The 19,062-nt window shown below is 42.8% G+C and overlaps 1 protein-coding gene across 1 annotated transcript in view; it reads right to left on the reverse strand.

Moving 5' to 3' along the window:
* Positions 1-19,062, reverse strand: part of MCF2L2 (MCF.2 cell line derived transforming sequence-like 2) — a gene marked incomplete at its 5' end in the record, with an annotated part of 240,613 nt that overhangs the window by 110,414 nt on the left and 111,137 nt on the right. The window contains 3 exons of the mRNA XM_081235351.1: positions 1,644-1,821; positions 13,186-13,377; positions 15,743-15,934. Coding sequence (XP_081091477.1) covers positions 1,644-1,821; positions 13,186-13,377; positions 15,743-15,934 — 562 coding nt within the window. The remainder of the gene's footprint in view (positions 1-1,643; positions 1,822-13,185; positions 13,378-15,742; positions 15,935-19,062) is intronic.

Consider the following 19,062-nt stretch of genomic DNA (forward strand, 5'->3'; position numbering starts at 1 on the left):
AAGTAAACAGAAATAGAAGAATGGAAAAAGCGTATCATGCGGGCTTCCCTGGTGGCGCAGTGGTTGAGAGTCCGCCTGCCGATGCAGGGGACACGGGTTCGTGCCCCGGTCTGGGAGGATCCCACGTGCCGCGGAGCGGCTGGGCCCGTGAGCCATGGCCGCTGAGCCTGTGCGTCCGGAGCCTGTGCTCCGCAAGGGGAGAGGCCACAACAGTGAGAGGCCCACGTAACAAAAAAAAAAAAAAAAAAAAAAAAAAAAAAAGCGTATCATGCAAACACCAAGCATAAGAAAGCTGGAATGGCTCTATTAATATCTGACAAAATAGACTTCAAGACAAGGACTTTTATTAAGATAAGAAGGGAAGGAGAAATATTTCATAATTTTAAAAGGGCCAGTATATCTAGAAGACATAATAATTATGAATATGTGCTTAATAAAATACATGAGGCAACAAATGACACATATATCATACCCAAGAGTGTTTACCCAGGAATACATGATTGGTTTAACATTTAAAAAGAAATAATTGTAATCCACCATATAAACCAATAAAGGAGAAAAAAATATGATCATCACAATATATGCACCAAATAGAACATCTGAAAAATTCAATAATCATTCATGATAAAACTAGCAAACTGGAATAGAATGGAACTTTCTCAGTCTTATAAAAGGCATCTGTGAAAAACTTACTGCTAACATCGTACTTCAAGGTGAAAAATAAACTTTTTCCCTGCATATTGGGAAAAGACATGGATATCTGCTCTCACCACTTCTATTCAACATTGTACTAGGGTCCCAGCCATCAGTCATCATAAGGCAAGGGGAAAAAAAGCGTAAAGATTGAAACAGAAGAAGTAAAACTTCTTATTCACAGATTATATGATTATATTTCTATACAGAAATATATTCCTATTGATAGTTATATATGGTAAGTTCAATTCATTATAGGGCTTTTTAAAAACATGAAATGCCTAAGATCTTTACACTCAAAACTACTATATTGCTGAGGGAAATTAAAGAAGACCTAAATAAATGGAATGTTATAACGTTCATGAATTGGAAGACTCAACATTGGTGAGATAAAAGTTCTCCCCAAATTGATCTATATACTCATTCAGTGATCTATATATTCATCCCAGCAGAAACTGACAGGTGACTGTAAAATTAATACGGAAATGAAAAGGACCTAAAATAGCCAAAACAATCTTGAAAAAGTACAAAGTTGGAAGACTTACACTACCTGATCTCAAGGCTTACTAGTAAGCTATAGTAATCAAGACCACGTAGGATTGGTGTAAGGACTCATCTTTTTTTTTCTTTTTTTTTTCAAAGAACCAATTTTACCCCTCCATTGCTAATAGAATCTTATGGGCCTTTTAAAGATCCTTAATGGAGTTTATATTATGCTAATGTTATTTGTGCATTTATATTATTCTTCTACTAGACTGTGAGCTTTTCCTGGCATACAGGCACTCAGTTTTACCTAAATTTATTAAGTCTTCAATGCCTGTACTATTCCATATCTTAAATAATATCTGTCAAAACAGTAACCATTATGCATCTTAAGCAACAATAATCTAAACCCTCATGGGCATCGATGAAACATAAAGCCACAAAACTTCTTTCCCCAAGTAACCTACCCAAGGTGGAGGGCTGGCGGATTTTTGGTGACACCCATTTTGGGGAGAACTCAGGACGCGGGGCCACGGGTTGCACTGGGCGAGTCTGTCTGGCTGCCAGTTTCATCAGACTCATTTGCCTTTTGTGAAATATTTCCTGCACATCACCCAGCTTCTGCAGGACTTTCTGGGCTTTGGCCTGTGGGAACAAAAGCAATTCATGAGCTGGTCACTCTGCACTGAGCCTGAGGACATGAGGCGTTCCCTTTCTCCCATCTTCCCCTCCTCCCTGCCTCCCTATCTCCTCCCTCATGTGACCCTTCTCTGGGCATCTATATGCAGGTCATTGCACATCTCGCCTCGTACAGAATTGTGCTTCTAAGAGTCTGTACCTCCCACTTGATTGGCAGGGGTTGTATCTTTTTCACCACTCTATCTCCAGTGCCTGAAACACTGCCTAGCACCGAGTAGTGCTCAGTAAATATATGCCGAGTGGGTAAATGTTCACTAAGCCATATCCATTCACGGTAGAAAAGGATGCCACAGGCCATGAATGAACGGCATTAGGCCAACTTATAAAACAGGAGGATTTCAAAATAAGAAATGTACCCTGAATAAAGGCCCTGACAGAGAAAAGACTGTAAGTATTCTGGGGGGAAAAGGTGGTTAAATTCTGAGGCAGGATCAAGGGAACCACAAAGGTCTGTAATGAAAAGGATACACATTTAAATTTTAATCTGTGAGACCCCTTCTTTATATATAAGTAGGAAAGAAAGAAACTGAAGAAATACCAGGGGAAAGATGAAACTCAAACATGTTCTCATAACTGACTATATGCCCTAAGGCAGAGGTTCAGGAGAACAAGAAACAAGACCTGTTTCACCTCAGTTTCCCCAACACCTGAATTCAGCTGAATATGTTTCTTCCAGAAGGACATCCCTCTAGCTCTGGTGGGTCAAGGAAGTGGGTAGCCTTCTCTTTGTCATGCCGAGTCTGACATCCACCTTGTGGATGATTTTAACCACCAAACAAGGGACCCAAAATTAGAAAAGCTGAACCACCATAATCCACGCAGGGTGGTCTGAGGATGCCGAACTCCAAAAGTACAGGCTCAGCACACACCGAGGGAGGTTGCCACAGTTTGCAACTGGAAAAAGTAAGGTCTTTTCTATGCTGGGCCATCTTCTGACAAAAGAGCAAAGATCCCTAGGACTGGGGTGTTAACTATGCAACAACTGTTCCCCTACAGCCTAAGGCCCTGCTGAGGCTGACCTCTGCACCAAAATCTGGGGCTGGTCTCATTCTTTGGAGGGTCTGAGTGCAGACCTGCACTGTCCATACAGTATCCACTGGCCACATGTGGCTGCTGAACACCTGGAATGTGGCTAGTCTGAATTGAGCTGTGCTGTCTGTTTAAATACATGCTGGATTTTGAAGACTTATTTGAAAAACGAACATAAAATATCTCGTTAAAATACAATTAATTGTACAATAGTGATTGTATGTTGAAATAATATTTTGCACAAAGGTTAAAGAAAACATTATTAAAAACTGATTTCACTTGTTTTTTACTTTTTAAAATGCGGCTACTACAAAATGTTAAATTACATGTGTGGTTTGCATTTTTTTTTTTTTTGCGGTATGCGGGCCTCTCACTGTTGTGGCCTCTCCCGTTGCGGAGCACAGGCTCCGGACGCGCAGGCCCAGCGGCCATGGCTCACGGGCCCAGCCGCTCCGCGGCATATGGGATCCTCCCGGACCGAGGCACAAACCTGTATCCCCTGCATCGGCAGGCGGACTCTCAACCACTGCGCCACCAGGGAGGCCCTGCATTATTTTTTTAAATTAATTAATTAATTTATTTTTGGCTGTGCTGTGTCTTCGTTGTTACACACAGGCCTTCTTTAGTTGTGGCGAGCGGGGGCTACTCTTCGTTGGCGGTGCATGGGCTTCTCATTGAGGTGGCTTCTCTTGTGGTGGAGCACAGGCTCTAGGAGTGCAGGCTTCAGTAGCTGTGACACACAGGCTCAGTAGTTGTGGCTCGCGGGCTCTAAAGCACAGGCTCAGTAGTTGTGGCGCATGGGCTTAGTTGCTCCACGGCATGTGGGATCTTCCCGGACCAGGGCTTAAACCCGTGTCCCCTGCATTGGCAGGCGGATTCTTAACCACTGTGCCACCAGGGAAGTCCTGCATTATATTTCTATTGCAAAGTGTTGATCTAGACCAGGGAATGGCAACTTTTCTGTAAAGGATCAAATAGTAAATATTTCAGGCTTTGCAGACCATCTGGTCTCTGTCGAATCTGCTGAACTTGGCTGTCTTAGCATAAAAGCAGTTGTAGATGATAGATAATACATAAATGAAAGAGAGCAGCTGTGTTCTGATAAAACTTGGTTTACAGAAATAGGTAGCAAGCAGCTCTGGCTTATGGGCTGTAGTTTGCTGACCCCTACTCAGAGTCTGTGTCTAAAAGGTCACTTCAGGGCTTCCCTGGTGGCACAGTGGTTGAGAGTCCGCCTGCCGATGCAGGGAACACAGGTTCGTGCCCCGGTCCGGGAGGATCCCACATGCCGCGGAGCGGCTGGACCCGTGAGCCATGGCCGCTGAGCCTGCGCGTCCGGAGCCTGTGCTCCGCAACGGGAGAGGCCACAACAGTGAGAGGCCTGAGTACCGCAAAACCCACCCCCACCCCCAAAAAAAACCAAAAAAACAAAACACACAAAAAAAGGTCACTTCAGAGAATGTGCCTCTGGCCTCAGGAAGCTCAGTTGTGCCGTGGACTAAAGGTTCTGATTACACAGCTATGAGTCCAAGTCCCCAAAAAAGCCAAATTCGCTTATGTCAGGGTGATGTATTTCTGGGGAATGGTTATAAGACACTACTACTCTGCCCTTCTGGTCCAGTGATGAGCTTGAGGAAACTGAGACATGGGTGTTAATTCCTGCTCAAAGATCAAGAAATCTGACTCAGTGAATGACTGTCAAATTGGTGTTGTGTGGGGGACAGCCCTAGTATGAGGTCAGTGTCACATGCTAGAGCCCAGTGACTCACCACTTGGGCTAGACAGGACTTGGATCACCTTTGCCCTTTTGCAGCTTTCTCTTGAGACCCCAGGGTGAACTCTGGAAATAATGAGGCAGTCAGAAGAGACCCTAAATTCCTAAACTCAAGATGAGGGGGAGGTAGTGCAAGATTAACCATTGCATTCCCCTCTTTCCTCTTTTTACTTGCAAATCCATTCTCCATACCACAATCAGAAATATCTTTCAAAAATTAAATATGATCATATAACTTCCCTGTTTAAAAGCCCTGCAGGGGCTCTCCGCTGCATCAGGATAAAGTCCAGACTCCTCATTCGGGAGCTCTGAGCTCTTCATGACTTGACCCTGGGCTCCCTCCAGTCTCCCACCTGCCAGTACCCACCCTTCACACTCCAGCCTCCAGCTGCGCCAGTTTCCCTAATACTCGTTTCCAGCCTCTCTGCCTTTGCACCTCTGTTCCTTCTGCTGAGGTCCCCTCCCTCCACTTTGTGTTCCCTGAAAACCCCTACCTAATCTTCCAGACCACATTTAGGCATCCTCTCCTATGTACAACCTGGCCTCCCCCGGCTGAGCTGACCAATGCCTCCGCTATGTGCCTCACACTCCCTTCCATTCTATCTGCTCTTGGACTAAGGAGCGTTTACTGGGGACATGTTTGTCTTCCACCATACTGCCAGCACTTTGATACAGGGACTGTGACTTTCATTGTTGATCCCCAGAATAAAGGGCAAACTGGGTACCCAATGAATATCTGAAGAATCAAATTTTGCTGTTTGCTATTGAGATTGTTTAATTCCCTGGACTGGGCGGTGAAAGTGAATGAGGGAGAAAAGTCAAAACAGCAGCACTAAGAGGATGGCACAATAGCAATGTATTAGGGAAAAACACTTTGAAGAGCCTCAGACAGAGACAGGGTGGCTGCTACAAGAACAACAGTTTAACTGCTGATGTCGTTTTGATCATCACTGTGTCTTAAATGTAACAGACTCAATCTTTTAGACATAGAGTACCTGTTCTTGAGATATAAATTTTATTTTTTAGAAGAGTTTTAGATTTACAGAAAAATTGCAAAATAGTACAGAGAGTTCCCATATATACCACACTCAATTTCCCCTATGATTAACACCTTATGTTAGTATGGTACATTTGTTACAATTAATGAACCAATACTGATACATTATTTTTATTATTAAAATAAATTATTATTAAATAAAATCTATGCTTAGATTTTCTTAGTTTTTACCTAATGTACCTTTCCCCCTTCCCAGGATACCACATTACATTTAGTTGTCATGACTTCTTAGGCTCTTCTTGGCTGTGGCAGTTTCTCAACTTTTCCTGTTTTTTTTTTTTGTGTGTGTGGTACGCGGGCCTCTCACTGCTGTGGCCTCTCCCGTTGCGGAGCACAGGCTCCGGACGCGCAGGCCCAGCGGCCATGGCTCACGGGCCCAGCCGCTCCGCGGCATGTGGGATCCTCCCGGACCGGGGCACGAACCCGTGTCCCCTGCATCGGCAGGCGGACTCTCAACCACTGCGCCACTAGGGAAGCCCTCCTGTTTTTTGATGAACTTGACTGTTTTGAGGATTATTGGTCAGGTATTTTGTAGAATGTCCCTCAGTTGGGATTTATATGGTGTTTTACTCATAATTAGACTAGAGTTATAGGGTTTTGGGGGGGAAGGCCACAGAAATAAAGTGTCATTTTCATCACACCATATCAAGAGTACACACTATCTATATGACTTTAGACTCTTGATGTTGACCTTGATCACCTGGCTGAGATAGTATTTGTTAGGTTTCTCCACTGTAAAGTCACTCTTTTATTTCTTCCTTCCCACACTGTACTCTTTGGAAGAAAGTCATTATGGGCAACCCACACTTAAGGAGTGGGGAGTTATGCTCCATCTCCTTGAGGCCAGAGTATCTACATAAATAATTTGGAATTCTTCTGTATGGGAGATTAGTTTCCTTTCCTCCATTTATTTATTTATCCCATCATGTATTTATATCACAATGGATTCATGATATCTATTTTATACTTTGAGTTGTAATCCAGTATTACTTTATGAATTTTGTTGCTCAAATTGTTCCAGCATTGGTCACAGGGAGCTCTTTCAATTGCCTCCTAGGTCCCATTATTGTGGTTTGTTTTGTTTTGTTTTGATCATTTCCTTACTTTCTGGCACTATAAGATGCTCTGGGATCATCTTTTTTTTAAAAAAACCGAAGTATAGTTGATTTATAATATTATATTCATTTCAAGTGTGCAACAGAGTGATTCAGTATTTTTATAGATTATACTCTATTTAAAGTAATTATAAAATATTGGCTACATTCCCTGTGCTGTACATATAACACTGTAGCTTATTTATTTTACACATAATAGTTTGTACCTCTTAATCCTTTACCCCTATCTTGCCCTCTCTCCTTCCCTCTCCCACTGGTAATCACTTGTTTGTTCTTCATATCTGTGAGTCTGTTTCTGTTTTGTTATATTCCTTCATTTGTTTTATTTTTTAGATTCCACATACAAGTGTTAACACAGAGTATTTGTCTTTCTGTGTCTGACATTTCACTAAGCATAATGCACTCTAGGTCCATCCACATTACTGCACATGGCAGAATTTCATTCTTTTTAATGGCTGGGTAATATTCCACTATATATATATAGTGGAATATATATAGGCATATATATCAATCACATATATATATATACCGTATATATACACAGCGTTATATATTTTCTTTATCCATTCATCTGTTGATGGGCACTTAGGTTGCTTCCATATCTTGGCTATTATAAATAACACTGCTATGAACATTGGTGTGCACTGTATCTTTTCAAATTAGTGCTTTCATTTTCTTTGGGCATATACCCAGGAGTAGAATTGCTGGATCGTATGGAAGTTCTATTTTTAGTTTTTTGAGGAAACTCCACACTGTTTTCCACAGTGGTGGCACCAATTTACATTTCCACCAACAGCGTATACGAGTTCCATTATCTCCATTATTTTCAGTTTGAATGCCTTCATAAAAAAATTGAAGTAGAGTTGATTTACAATGTTGTGGCAATCTCTGCTGTACAGCAAAGTGACTCAGTTATCCACAGAGATATTCTTTTTTATATTATTTTCCATTATGGTTTATCCCAGGATACTGAATATACTTCCCTGTGCGATACAGTAGGCCCTTGTTGTTTACCCGTTCAAAATGTAATAGTTTGCATCTAACAACCCCAAACTCCCAGTCCATCTCTCTCCCTCCCCCCTCCCCCTTGGCAACCATAAGTCTGTTCTCTGTGTCTGTGAGTCTGTTTCTGTTTCGTAAATAAGTTCATTTGTCATATTTTAGATTCCACATATAAGTGACATCATATGGTATTTGTCTTTCTCTTTCTGACTTACTTCACGTAGTATGATAATCTCCAGGTCCACCCATGTTGCTGCAAATGGCATTATTTCATTCTTTTTTTATGGCTGAGTAATATTCCATTGTATATATATACTACATCTTCTTTATCCATTTATCTGTCGATGGACATTTAGGTTGCTTTCGTGTCTTGGCTATTGTAAATAGTGCTGTCATGAACATAGGGATGCATGTATCTTTCTAAATTAGAGTTCTGTCCAGGTATATTCCCAGGAGTGGGATTGCTGAATCATATGGTAGTTCTATTTTTAGTTTTCTGAGGAACCTCCATACTGTTCTCCATAATGGCTGTACCAACTTACATTCCCACCAACAGTGTAGGAGGGTTCCCTTTTCTCCATATCCTCTCCAGCATTTGTTATTTGTAGACTTTTTGATGATGCCTACTCTGACTGGTGTGAGGTGGTACCTCATTGTAGTTTTGATTTGCATTTCTCTGATAATTAGCAAGGCTGAGCATCTTCTCATGTGCCTCTTGGCTATCTGTATGTCTTCTTTGAAGAAATGTCTATTTAGGTCTTCTGCCCATTTTTCAGTTGGGTCACTTATTTTTTGGTATTGCACTGTATGAGCTGTTTGTATATCTTGGAAATTAAGCCCTTGTCAGTCACATTGTTTGCCAATATTTTCTCCTAGTCTGTAGGTTGTCTTTTCGTTTTATTTATGGTTTCCTTTGCTATACAAAAGCTTGTAAGTTTGATTAGCTCCCATCTGTTTATTTTTGCTTTTATTTCTATTGTCTTGGGAGACTGACCTAAGAAAACATTGCTGCAATTTATGTCAGAGAATGTTTTGACTATGCTTTCTTCTAGGAGTTTTATGGTGTCATGTCTTATATTTAAGTCTTTAAGCCATTTGAGCTTATTTTTGTGTATGGTGTGAGGGAGTGTTTTAACTTCATTGACTTAAATGCATCAGTCCATCTTTCCCAACACCACTGACTGAAGAGACTGTCTTTTCTCCATTGTCTATTCTTGCCTCCTATGTCAAAGATTAATTGACCATAGGTGTGTGGGTTTATTTCTGGGCTCTCTATTCTGTTTCATTGATCCATACATCTGTTTTTGTGCAAATACCATGCTGTTTTGATTACTGTAGCTTTGTAGTATTGTCTGAAGTCTCAGGGTTATGCCTCCCTCTTTGTTTTTTTTACTCAGGATTGCTTTGGCAATTCTGGGTCTTTTATAGTTCCATATAAATTTTAGGATTATTTGTTGTAGTTCTGTGGAAAAAAGTCATGGTAATTTGATAGGGATCACATTAAATCTGTAGATTACTTTGGGTAGTATGGCCATTTAAACAGTATTAATTCTTCCAATCCAACAGCATGGGATATCTTTCCATTTCTTTGAATCATCTTCAATTTCCTTTATTAATGCTTTATAGTTCTCAGCACATAAGTCTTTCCACCTCTTCAGTCAGGTTTATTCCTGAGTGGTTTTTTTTTTTTTTTTTTCCTTCCGGTACACGGGCCTCTCACTGCTGTGGCCTCTCCCGTTGCGGAGCACAGGCTCCGGACGTGCAGGCTGAGCGGCTATGGCTCATGGGCGCAGCCGCTCCACGGCATGTGGGATCTTCCCGGACCGGGGCATGAACCCGTGTCCCTTGCGTCGGCAGGCGGAGTCTCAACCACTGCACCACCAGGGAAGTCCGGTTTTTTTTTTTTATGCAATTTTAAAAGGGATTGTTTTTTACTTTCCCTTTTTTAGTGTACAGAATGCAACAGATTTCTGTATGTTAATCTTGTATGCTGCTACCTTGCTGAATTCACTTATCAGTTCTAGCAGTTTTTGTGTGGAGTCTTCAGAGTTTTCTATATATATTATCATGTCATCTGCATATAATGACAATTTTACGTCTTCTCTTCCAACTTGGATACCTTTTATTTATTTCTCTTGTCTGACTGCTGTGGCTAGAACTTCCAATACTATGTTGAATAGAAGTGGTGAGAGCAGGCATCCTTGTCTTATTTCAGATTTTAGTGGGAAGGGTTTCAGCTTTTCACCATTGAGTATTATGTTGGCTGTGGGTTTGTCATAAATAGCTTTTATTATGTTAAGATATGTTCCCTCTATACCCACTTTGGTAAGAGTTTTTCTCATAAATGGATGTAGAATTTTATCAAATGCTTTTTCTGCATCTATTGAGATGATCATGTGGCTTTTGTCTTTTCTTTTGTTGATATGGTGTATCACATTGATCAATTTGCATATGTTGAACCATACTTGTGATCCTGGGATGAATCCAATTTCACTGTGGTGTATAATCTTTTTTATGTGTTGTTTGATCCCACTGGTTTTTAAACCAGCTAAAGGGACTTGTCCTCCCAGTGTCAGACCCTGGGGCTGGGGCACCCAATATGTGGTTCAAACTGCTCACTCCTCAGGGAGCATCTCTGAACCTGTGTAACCCCCCTCCTCTTCTGTGTCCCCTCCCAGGGGTGTGGTCCCAACCTGATTACTTTTCTTCCCTTTCTACCTGATTCCATGTGGATCTTTCTTACAGTTTTGGTTGTGTAAGTGTCTTTCTGCCAGTCTCGTTTGTTTCCAGTGAGAATTGCTCCACTTGTAGATGTATTTTTGATGTGTTTGTTGGGGGAGGTAAGCTCTGCATTCTCCTACTCTGCCATCTTGATCTCCCTCTCTAGAATCGTTTTGTGTATTTCCTTTCCCAGTCCTAGATACAGACATTTCTCCAAGGAGCCCTGTTCTCTTCTGTTGGAGAATGGTATAAGAAACCAAGATCTCGGTGGTGGGTGTGCTCATTGATAGTAGGGGTCTCATTGTTTCTATGCCTGGCATCAACTGCCCAAGGAGATACATGTGTCTGTACCAATGTGTGTATATGCATATAACTAGGATTATTTTTATAGAGAGAGAGTACCAGTTTTGACAACCAAGTCATTACCCCTTAGTGGACAAAACTCTGACAAACAGGATATTTAAATATTATAATCTAGAATTTTACTCCAAACCAAAAGAAGAAAAGATGGGTTTGGGGGATTTTTTTGGTCCATTTTGGATTTTTAAAATAAATATTTCTCCTGGTCTTCTCCTTCCTCCATGTTTCTGCCTATTTCCCAGAGGTGGTTTATTAAGTTTTATTTATTTCCTGGTGGGTGGTATGATCAGGAAGTTTGCTGATGTTGGCCAAAATGGCAGCTGTGGCCACAGGTCTCCCTGGTTGACCTGATACACTTGTTTGAGGAGCTAATGGACATGGAGCTGAGTGAGACTGTTCTGCTTTAGTAATATGATATGAGGCTACCAATCCTGGGTCTACAATATAGCACACACACCAGATGGGCCTTCTCTTTGTCCTCTCTGCAGGGAAGTAGAAGGGTCCCTATGTTAGGGGAAGGTAGACCTGCCTAACCACCCCCAGTACCCCCTCAAGATCACACCTTACCACCAAAACTCAATGGGAAGAGTCAGGGAAAGAACATCACTGAGGCACAATCCCACACCAAGCTTCCCCCACTGTATTTGGCCCACTCTGCCACCTGCCACTTGTTCAGCAAACACGGATTGGACACCAGGCACAGACTAGGCACAGGGACACAGAGATGGGTGAGGCTCTTGCCTCACTGTAGCTCCCAGTGTAACAGACAAGACAGACATTAAAAATAAATAACTAGAATAGTTTGTTATGTATCATTTTGGAGCAAAGTCTCTTAGCCTGGATCCATGGATGGACTTCAGGGTGTCCCTTAAAATTAATCATAAAAAGTTATATATGCTGGGTATTCCCTGTCTGCTCCCCAACTATATCTTCTCTATACTGTTCTGTGTCCCAGGAAGCTGACCTCTACAGAATCCATCAGATGGGCTCACTAGATGCCCATGGGCTTTTAGCTGGATTTGGCTAGTAAGATGTACCACCAGGAAATCTGAGAGGGAGAGAGAAAAGTAGGGGTATATATTTCTCCACCAGTGGCTGCATTCCTCTGCCCAAGGCCACAGATCTTCCTGGCTATCTCTCTTACAGTCACAGCTGTAGTGCTTCTTGGGTTCCCCTTTGTCTTTCAGGCTTAGGGGTGGTAACTGCTCCCTGTTTCTTTATAGCCCAGGGTGCTTCACCATCCATATTGGGTTTACTAAATTCTGCCCATATCTTTGTAAACAGTGCCTACATCAAACTCCATTCAATCATTTTGAGTGTGCGGAACCCTGAAAATATGTGAATCAGATTCGCAAAAGGGTCCATGACTCAAAAGAGGTAAAAAAGCCCCTTCTGCAGAAGTACATACAAGGTGATGTGGATCTAAGAGGAAGGTGTACTATCTATAACTCTGCTGGCTTCACAGAACAGTGCTCCACTCAAAATGCAAATCTGATCAAGTTATTCCCCTGCTTAAAATCCTTCAGTGGCTCTCAGAATAAAGACCAAACTCCTTCATATGGCCAGCGAAGCCACACTTCATCTACACCTCTCTAATCTCACCCCAAAGACTCTTCCCTTGTTCTCTGTACTCTAGCCATTCTGAATTTTGGGTTCTGCACTTGTACCAGGCTCCCTTCAGCACTGCAGCCTTGCACACTCTGATCCTTCTGTCTGGAAAGCCTCCCCCATCTTCTCTACTCATTTTCTGGGCCTTGGCTCAAGTGACTTTTCCCAGGGAACTCCCTGACCCCCTGTCCAGGTCAAGTTCCTCTGTCACATACCCCACAGAACTGTGGATCCATCCTTCAGAGCACTTGTCTCAGCTTGCAACACATTTTTGTGTTTTGTGTTTGCTATTTATTAATGTCATACATAAACTGTATGACATACATAAACTGTAAGTTCCATGAAGGATGGAACCACATCGATTTCTGCTCATAATTGTGTCCTCTGCATTCAGCCCAGTGCCTAATACATCAGAGATGCTTATAAGTATTTGCAGAGAAATGAATGAGTGAAAGTGATATTTGGATCAGGCCATGAAGGGTCAGTTTGCCAGGAAGCACAGACCAGGAGTCTAAGAGGCCACCTGAGGGCTCAAAAGCCAGTTAATCTGCTCAGTACATCCTACATAGGTTTTCTTGGCAACAGGCAAAGTCCCCCCACATCCCTTTCCCAACCACAGGATCAAAATAACTCAGAAACGTTACCTTTACATCAAGAGTGAGCATCAGCTCATACTGGTTGTAAAACTCGTTGGGGCTGGGCAACTGGTACTCCTTCGCTGTGCCCAGGAATGTCTCAATGTCAGTCAAGGCAATGTCTACCCCCTCTCGGGACTGGCACTTGTCTACAGCTTGGGAAGCCAAGAGGTAGATTCCTTCTTCACACCACTGGCTGACCTTTTAGAAAGAAACACAGTGCCCTTAGCAGTTAGCCTGCCCACAACTCAGCCACCACAGTCCTCAGGAGGTCCAACCTCATGTGGGGTCTACAAGGATTCTGAGACAACAAGGAATTGTCATGGCACAGCATCAAGTTTAGAGGTCCAACCACTATAAATATAACCATGAGGTGAACAAGCCCAAATCAATTTTACATCTGCATACTTTTCAAGGAAGTCACTTAGTCAAAAAATAAATCATATAAGCATTCTTCTTTTCTCCACTGACAGTAATTGCCACATCTCTAAGAGGAAAGAGTGGAGTATTTCTACGTTTGGTCTAACCATAGAGAAATGCAACCAGTGGCTTTTTGGGTTTACCTTCTAGGCCAATTTCTTGCATCCTAATTGGTTACAAGAGCACAGAGTAAATAATGAGGCTTTAGACCTGGCTCCTACATGCCTTCCTGGGAGAGGGAATGTCTCTTTTAACAAGAACACCACTGTCCTCTGTCCACATTTGCATTTATTAGCGTTTGTCTTTCCAAGGGAAGCATCTAAGAATGCAAAGCTTTTAGCTCAGAGCAGCAGTACTTAAACTTTCCAGAATGCTGGAATGAAAGCAGATAAGTAATGAATTCTAACAATTCAATTTTTAAAAAACTTAGAGAAAGACAGGGGCCATTGTGCTGTCCGAATATTTGTGTGAAAAAAAGCTGCCCTTGCAAGTACATCTGCATTTCCATTTACCCTGTGACCTGAAAAGCTATGTAAAATAACTGTACAGAGAAAAAAGACCAAAAGGGGGCTCTCTAAAGTAGTTATCTCTAAGTGGGAAAATTACAGGCAAATTAAATTTGTCTTTACTTTCCCTAAATTACCTACACTGAATGTGTACTACTTTTAGAATAACAAAAAAATCATAAAGATATTTAAAAATGGATGATTCCCACTGTGTGGGGATGAGGAGGGGAGTGGAATGTAATTAGTGTCCATAAGTAACTTTTTTCCTCCTCCTTCCTATATTTTTGGATTTTCAAAATAATAGGAAATTATGCTTTGATATATACTGTGAAAACGTTCTCTTTAAACATCATGCCTATATCTGCAGAAAACACTAAGCTAGGGTCTTCTGCAGAGTCACAGCAGCTACTCACTCTCCGAGACAGACAGACAGACAGACACACACACACACACACACACACACACACACACATGCAGTCCACAGATTGGCGTTAGGCTATTATCTCTGGCAGGCCCTTCTGAGCCACTTGCTTCTGGAACAGCTATATTTCCTTGACACTAAAATCCCTTTGGCAGTGGGATGATGTAAACAGCCTGGGCGGGCGCCCCCAGCTATCAGAGAGAAACAATTGTGGAAATGGAGCATGCTGACTCACAGCGGTGAGCTCTCTGATGCCTGGGAACAGCTGACAGAGAAGGCTCCAGAAGTCACAGCTCCTGCTGACTGGCACTTGCCTCAGAGATCACTGCTGAAGGGCAACGGGGGCCATGCCCCTCCCCGTGAGCACTCTGCATATAGTGTTGCTGTCTAGTCTAAGGAGTCTGGGGTTTGGAATTTGTCAGTCCGCACTTCAAACCTGTGATCCCCTATTTACCCCATGTGTGGTCTTGGGCAATCTTTTACCCCAGGGTTTTTCAGTGTTGTTCATGTACTACCTGCACCAAATCACCTGGGCACTTGAGGAAAATACTGATTCCTGGGCATCATCCCACACTACTGAATCAGAGTCTCCAGAGTGGTACATCAGGAAATCTGCAATTATAGCAAGCTCACCTCATGTACTAAATGTTGTGACCCATTGACTTAACTATGCTGAATATCAATTTCTGTCTCTGTTAAATGAGGCCATTAATATCCTCCTCATAGGTTGTCTTGAGGATTAAATTGATGACATAATTATGCTCCTGGTAGGAACATAGTAGGTGCTCAGTAAATGGCAGGAGTGTATAATTGTTGTTATTACTTAGGCTTCTTCAAAAGGATTCACAATCTGATGCCTTTACATGACGAGAAGCACTTTGCAACTATAGTGCTTGGTTCTCTTTACACCTGATGGGGAATCATGAAATGCCCCACAGGGCCAGGCCAAAACACACTCTTTAAGTCTGGGTCCACACAGAGGACATGGACTTTATAGTTTATTCGAATGGGATGTGGTGGATGGCTGGGGCATTTTTGACCTTCAATACCTCTGACTTAGAATCTGCACAGTTTTTAATGCCCCTTGAGCGCTGTTTTCACATGAAGGACTTTATCCTTTCATCTCAGGAATCGTGAGGGGGCAGGGAGGGCAAGTATGATTAAGACTGTCTCACAGAACATTTTGCAGACATCATGTTCACAGCTTTGTTTTGCTCACCTTGTCCAACTGTCTATGCAACTCCAAGGACTTTTCTAAAATGTCATGTTTTTTCTTGTTTTCATTGATGAAGTCATCACAGAGGTGCCTGAGCTCTACACACTGGGGTCTGATGGAGTCCACTGCATAGTGGTGGCTTTGGATGAGCTGGTCCCCAATTACTGCAAGCAGCTGGGCCTTCTCCAAGGACTCCTGCAAAGTGAACATCCACAGCCATGCATCAGAAGCCGAGTCATGGTGAGGCTGGTATTTGCCTGGCACTGTGTGCTCCAAACTTGGAGGGAGGCTACGGAGAGGCTGATCAGGTTTTAGGCTCAGAGACTGGGGCTGGGGAACCTGGGAAAGCACTGGGGTGGTTCGAGGTCCCCAGGAGGTCTAGCCTAGTCCAGGGTCATCTGCACTCTGAAGAAGAGCAAGTCATTCATTCAAATATTTGTGGAGTTCTGGGTTAAGCACTGAGGATATAGCGTTAACAAGCCAGGAATTTTCAGTTCAATGGAGAACTCAGATACTAAACAAATTATACAAATAATTAACTTATTACAACTGTGATAAATTCTAGGACAGAAGAGCATGAAGTATTATACTGCACAGAATTGGAGACTGAATTATCTTGTCAACTGGATGCAAAAGGAAAAGGGACAAACATGTGGCCCTGAGGAGAGTGGGGAGTAAGCTGAGGTTGAGAAAATAGTAAAGATCTGGTTTGGGCAACCCTATGGGGGATCATGAGACTTAAGAAAAATGTTTGTCTAAACCATTTCCTGCAGCCCACAAGGTCCCTGTCTGCTCTGATGTCATCTGTTTAGCAACTGTATCTCCTCCCTCTTTCTGCACAGCTTGTTTCATTCTAACCACATGTGCCAAGTTTTTCCTCTTTTTAATTCATTCATCATGTATTATTGAGGACCTGCCATGTACCAAGCACTGTCCAGGTGCTGGGGGTTTGGTGGTAAACAAAGCAGGCAAAAATCCCTGCCCTCACGAAGCTTACATTTTAGTAGGAGACACAGGCAATAAACAAATATGTAGATAATATAATATCTTAGACAGTGGTGAGAGCTATGGAGAAAAATCAAACAGGGAGAGGAGGGCAGGGAGCACTGGTGGAAGAGCTGCTATTTTAAATACGGTAGTGAGAGAAGGGCTCACTGAGAAGGTGCTGGCCACGCTGCGCAGAACAGTTAACACAGCAGCCTGAAACTGCTATCCTTAGAAAGGCTTGCTTGCAAGGTTGGTCCTCGGCTGGCATCTGGGCAAGTCAGGAGGGTTCTTATCATCCTTAATCAGAATGGCTCATGGTATCTAAACTGTTTGTGCAAACAATATGTTTTATGCTGAAGATCTGCTTTCTTCTGGGATTCTGGAATTCTGGTATATGCCAGTCAGAGGCCACCAACATGACTAGCCCCCAACAAAAACTCTGGGCACTAAGCCCCTAATGATCTTCCCCGACAGACAACGTTTTACAATGCTGGTGCAAGCCATTGTTGGCGGCACTAAGTGCATCCTGTGGGACTCCAATGGGAAAGGACCCTTGGAAGCCTGCACCTGGTTTCCTCCAGACTTTGCCCCATGCACCTCTTCCCTTTGCTGATTTTGCTTGGTATCCTTTCACTGTAATAAACCATAACCATAAGCATAATTATATGCTGAGTCCTATGAGCTCTCCTAGCAAATCTTCAAATCTGGGTGTGGTCTTGGGGACCCTTGACACAGGAGCCAAGGTGTGAAGTGAGGGACAACCATGCAGCACTCGGCTGAGAGATGGGGGCATGTTTGACATGTTCAGGTAGCAGGAGGAAGCTACTGTGGCTGCAGCAGAGGAAGCAAGGAGGAAAGGAGGATACGTGATCAGAGAGGAAAGAGGGGGATCTGACCAGGGAGGGCCTTGCTGCCACTGTGGGCACTTTGTCTCTTATTCATCGTGACATGGGAGGCACTGGAGGGTTTCGAAGACAGGACCTCATTCATATTTTTGAAAGGATCGCTTCAGCTGTGGTGTCAAGAATGCTAGAGAAGAGGGAAAGCAAGGAGACCAGTTAGGGGGCTACTGCAGTAATCCAGGTAAGAGGTGTGGCTTTAACAAGGCTGGCAACCAAACCAGCTCCTATCTCAGCACCCTTCCCTGGGATGCTCCTCCCAGGTCTAAGCTCTTAGCTCACCCCCTCCCAGGCCCTCTCCCTCACTTTGTTTTCATTTTTTAATAGCACTTACTTCTACCTGAAAGTATTTTCTTCCTCTACTTTAATGTATTATTCCTCCCTCTTCCACCCATGCCCACCAACACATAAGCTCCATGAGATCACTTAGTAGGCATCCCATAAATATTTGGTCAATAAGATAAAAGAATAAATGAACCAATGAACTAGGGGATGCAGTGATCTGCTTGGCTGGAATTGTGTGAACAACACTGACCTGAGTCAAGACAGATGACTGCCACGTCCCCAAAGGCCTCCAGGACAGAAGGCCCACAAACACCCTTGCTGACCAGCTTGAGCATCCAGGGTGCCACATTTGCCCTGGTTTAGCTTTTCATAGTAACACTAGGAAACATGGTGACTCCAGGTGATGACAACCTGCCCCTCTCTTTTTTTTTTTATTTTTATTTTTTTGCTTTATAACAAATTTAATCAGTTATACATATACATATGTTCCCATATCCCCTCCCTTTTGCGTCTCCCTCCCACCCTCCCCATTGCACCCCTCCAGGCGGTCACAAAGCACCGAGCTGATCTCCCTGTGCTATGTGACTGCTTCCCACTAGCTATCTACCTTACGTTTGGTAGAGTATATATGTCCATGCTGCTCTTTCACTTTGCCACAGCTTACCCTTCCCCCTCCCCATATCCTCAAGTCCATTCTCTAGTAGGTCTGTGTCTTTATTCCTGTCTTACCCCTATGTTCTTCATGACATTTTTTTTTCTTAAATTCCATATATATGTGTCAGCATACAGTATTTGTCTTTCTCTTTCTGACTTACTTCACTCTGTATGACAGACTCTAGGTCCATCCACCTCATTACAAATAGCTCAATTTCATTTCTTTTTATGGCTGAGTAATATTCCATTGTATATATGTGCCACATCTTCTTTACCCATTCATCCGATGATGGACACTTAGGTTGTTTCCATCTCCGGGCTATTGTAAATAGGGCTGCTATGAACATTTTGGTACATGTCTCTTTTTGAATTATGGTTTTCTCAGGGTATATGCCCAGTAGTGGGATTCCTGGGTCATATGGTAGTTCTATTTGTAGTTTTTTAAGGAACCTCCATACCGTTCTCCATAGTGGCTGTACCAATTCACATTCCCACCAG

The sequence above is a fragment of the Mesoplodon bidens genome (assembly GCF_964165515.1).
Source record: "Mesoplodon bidens genome assembly, chromosome: 5".
NCBI lineage: Eukaryota > Metazoa > Chordata > Mammalia > Artiodactyla > Ziphiidae > Mesoplodon > Mesoplodon bidens.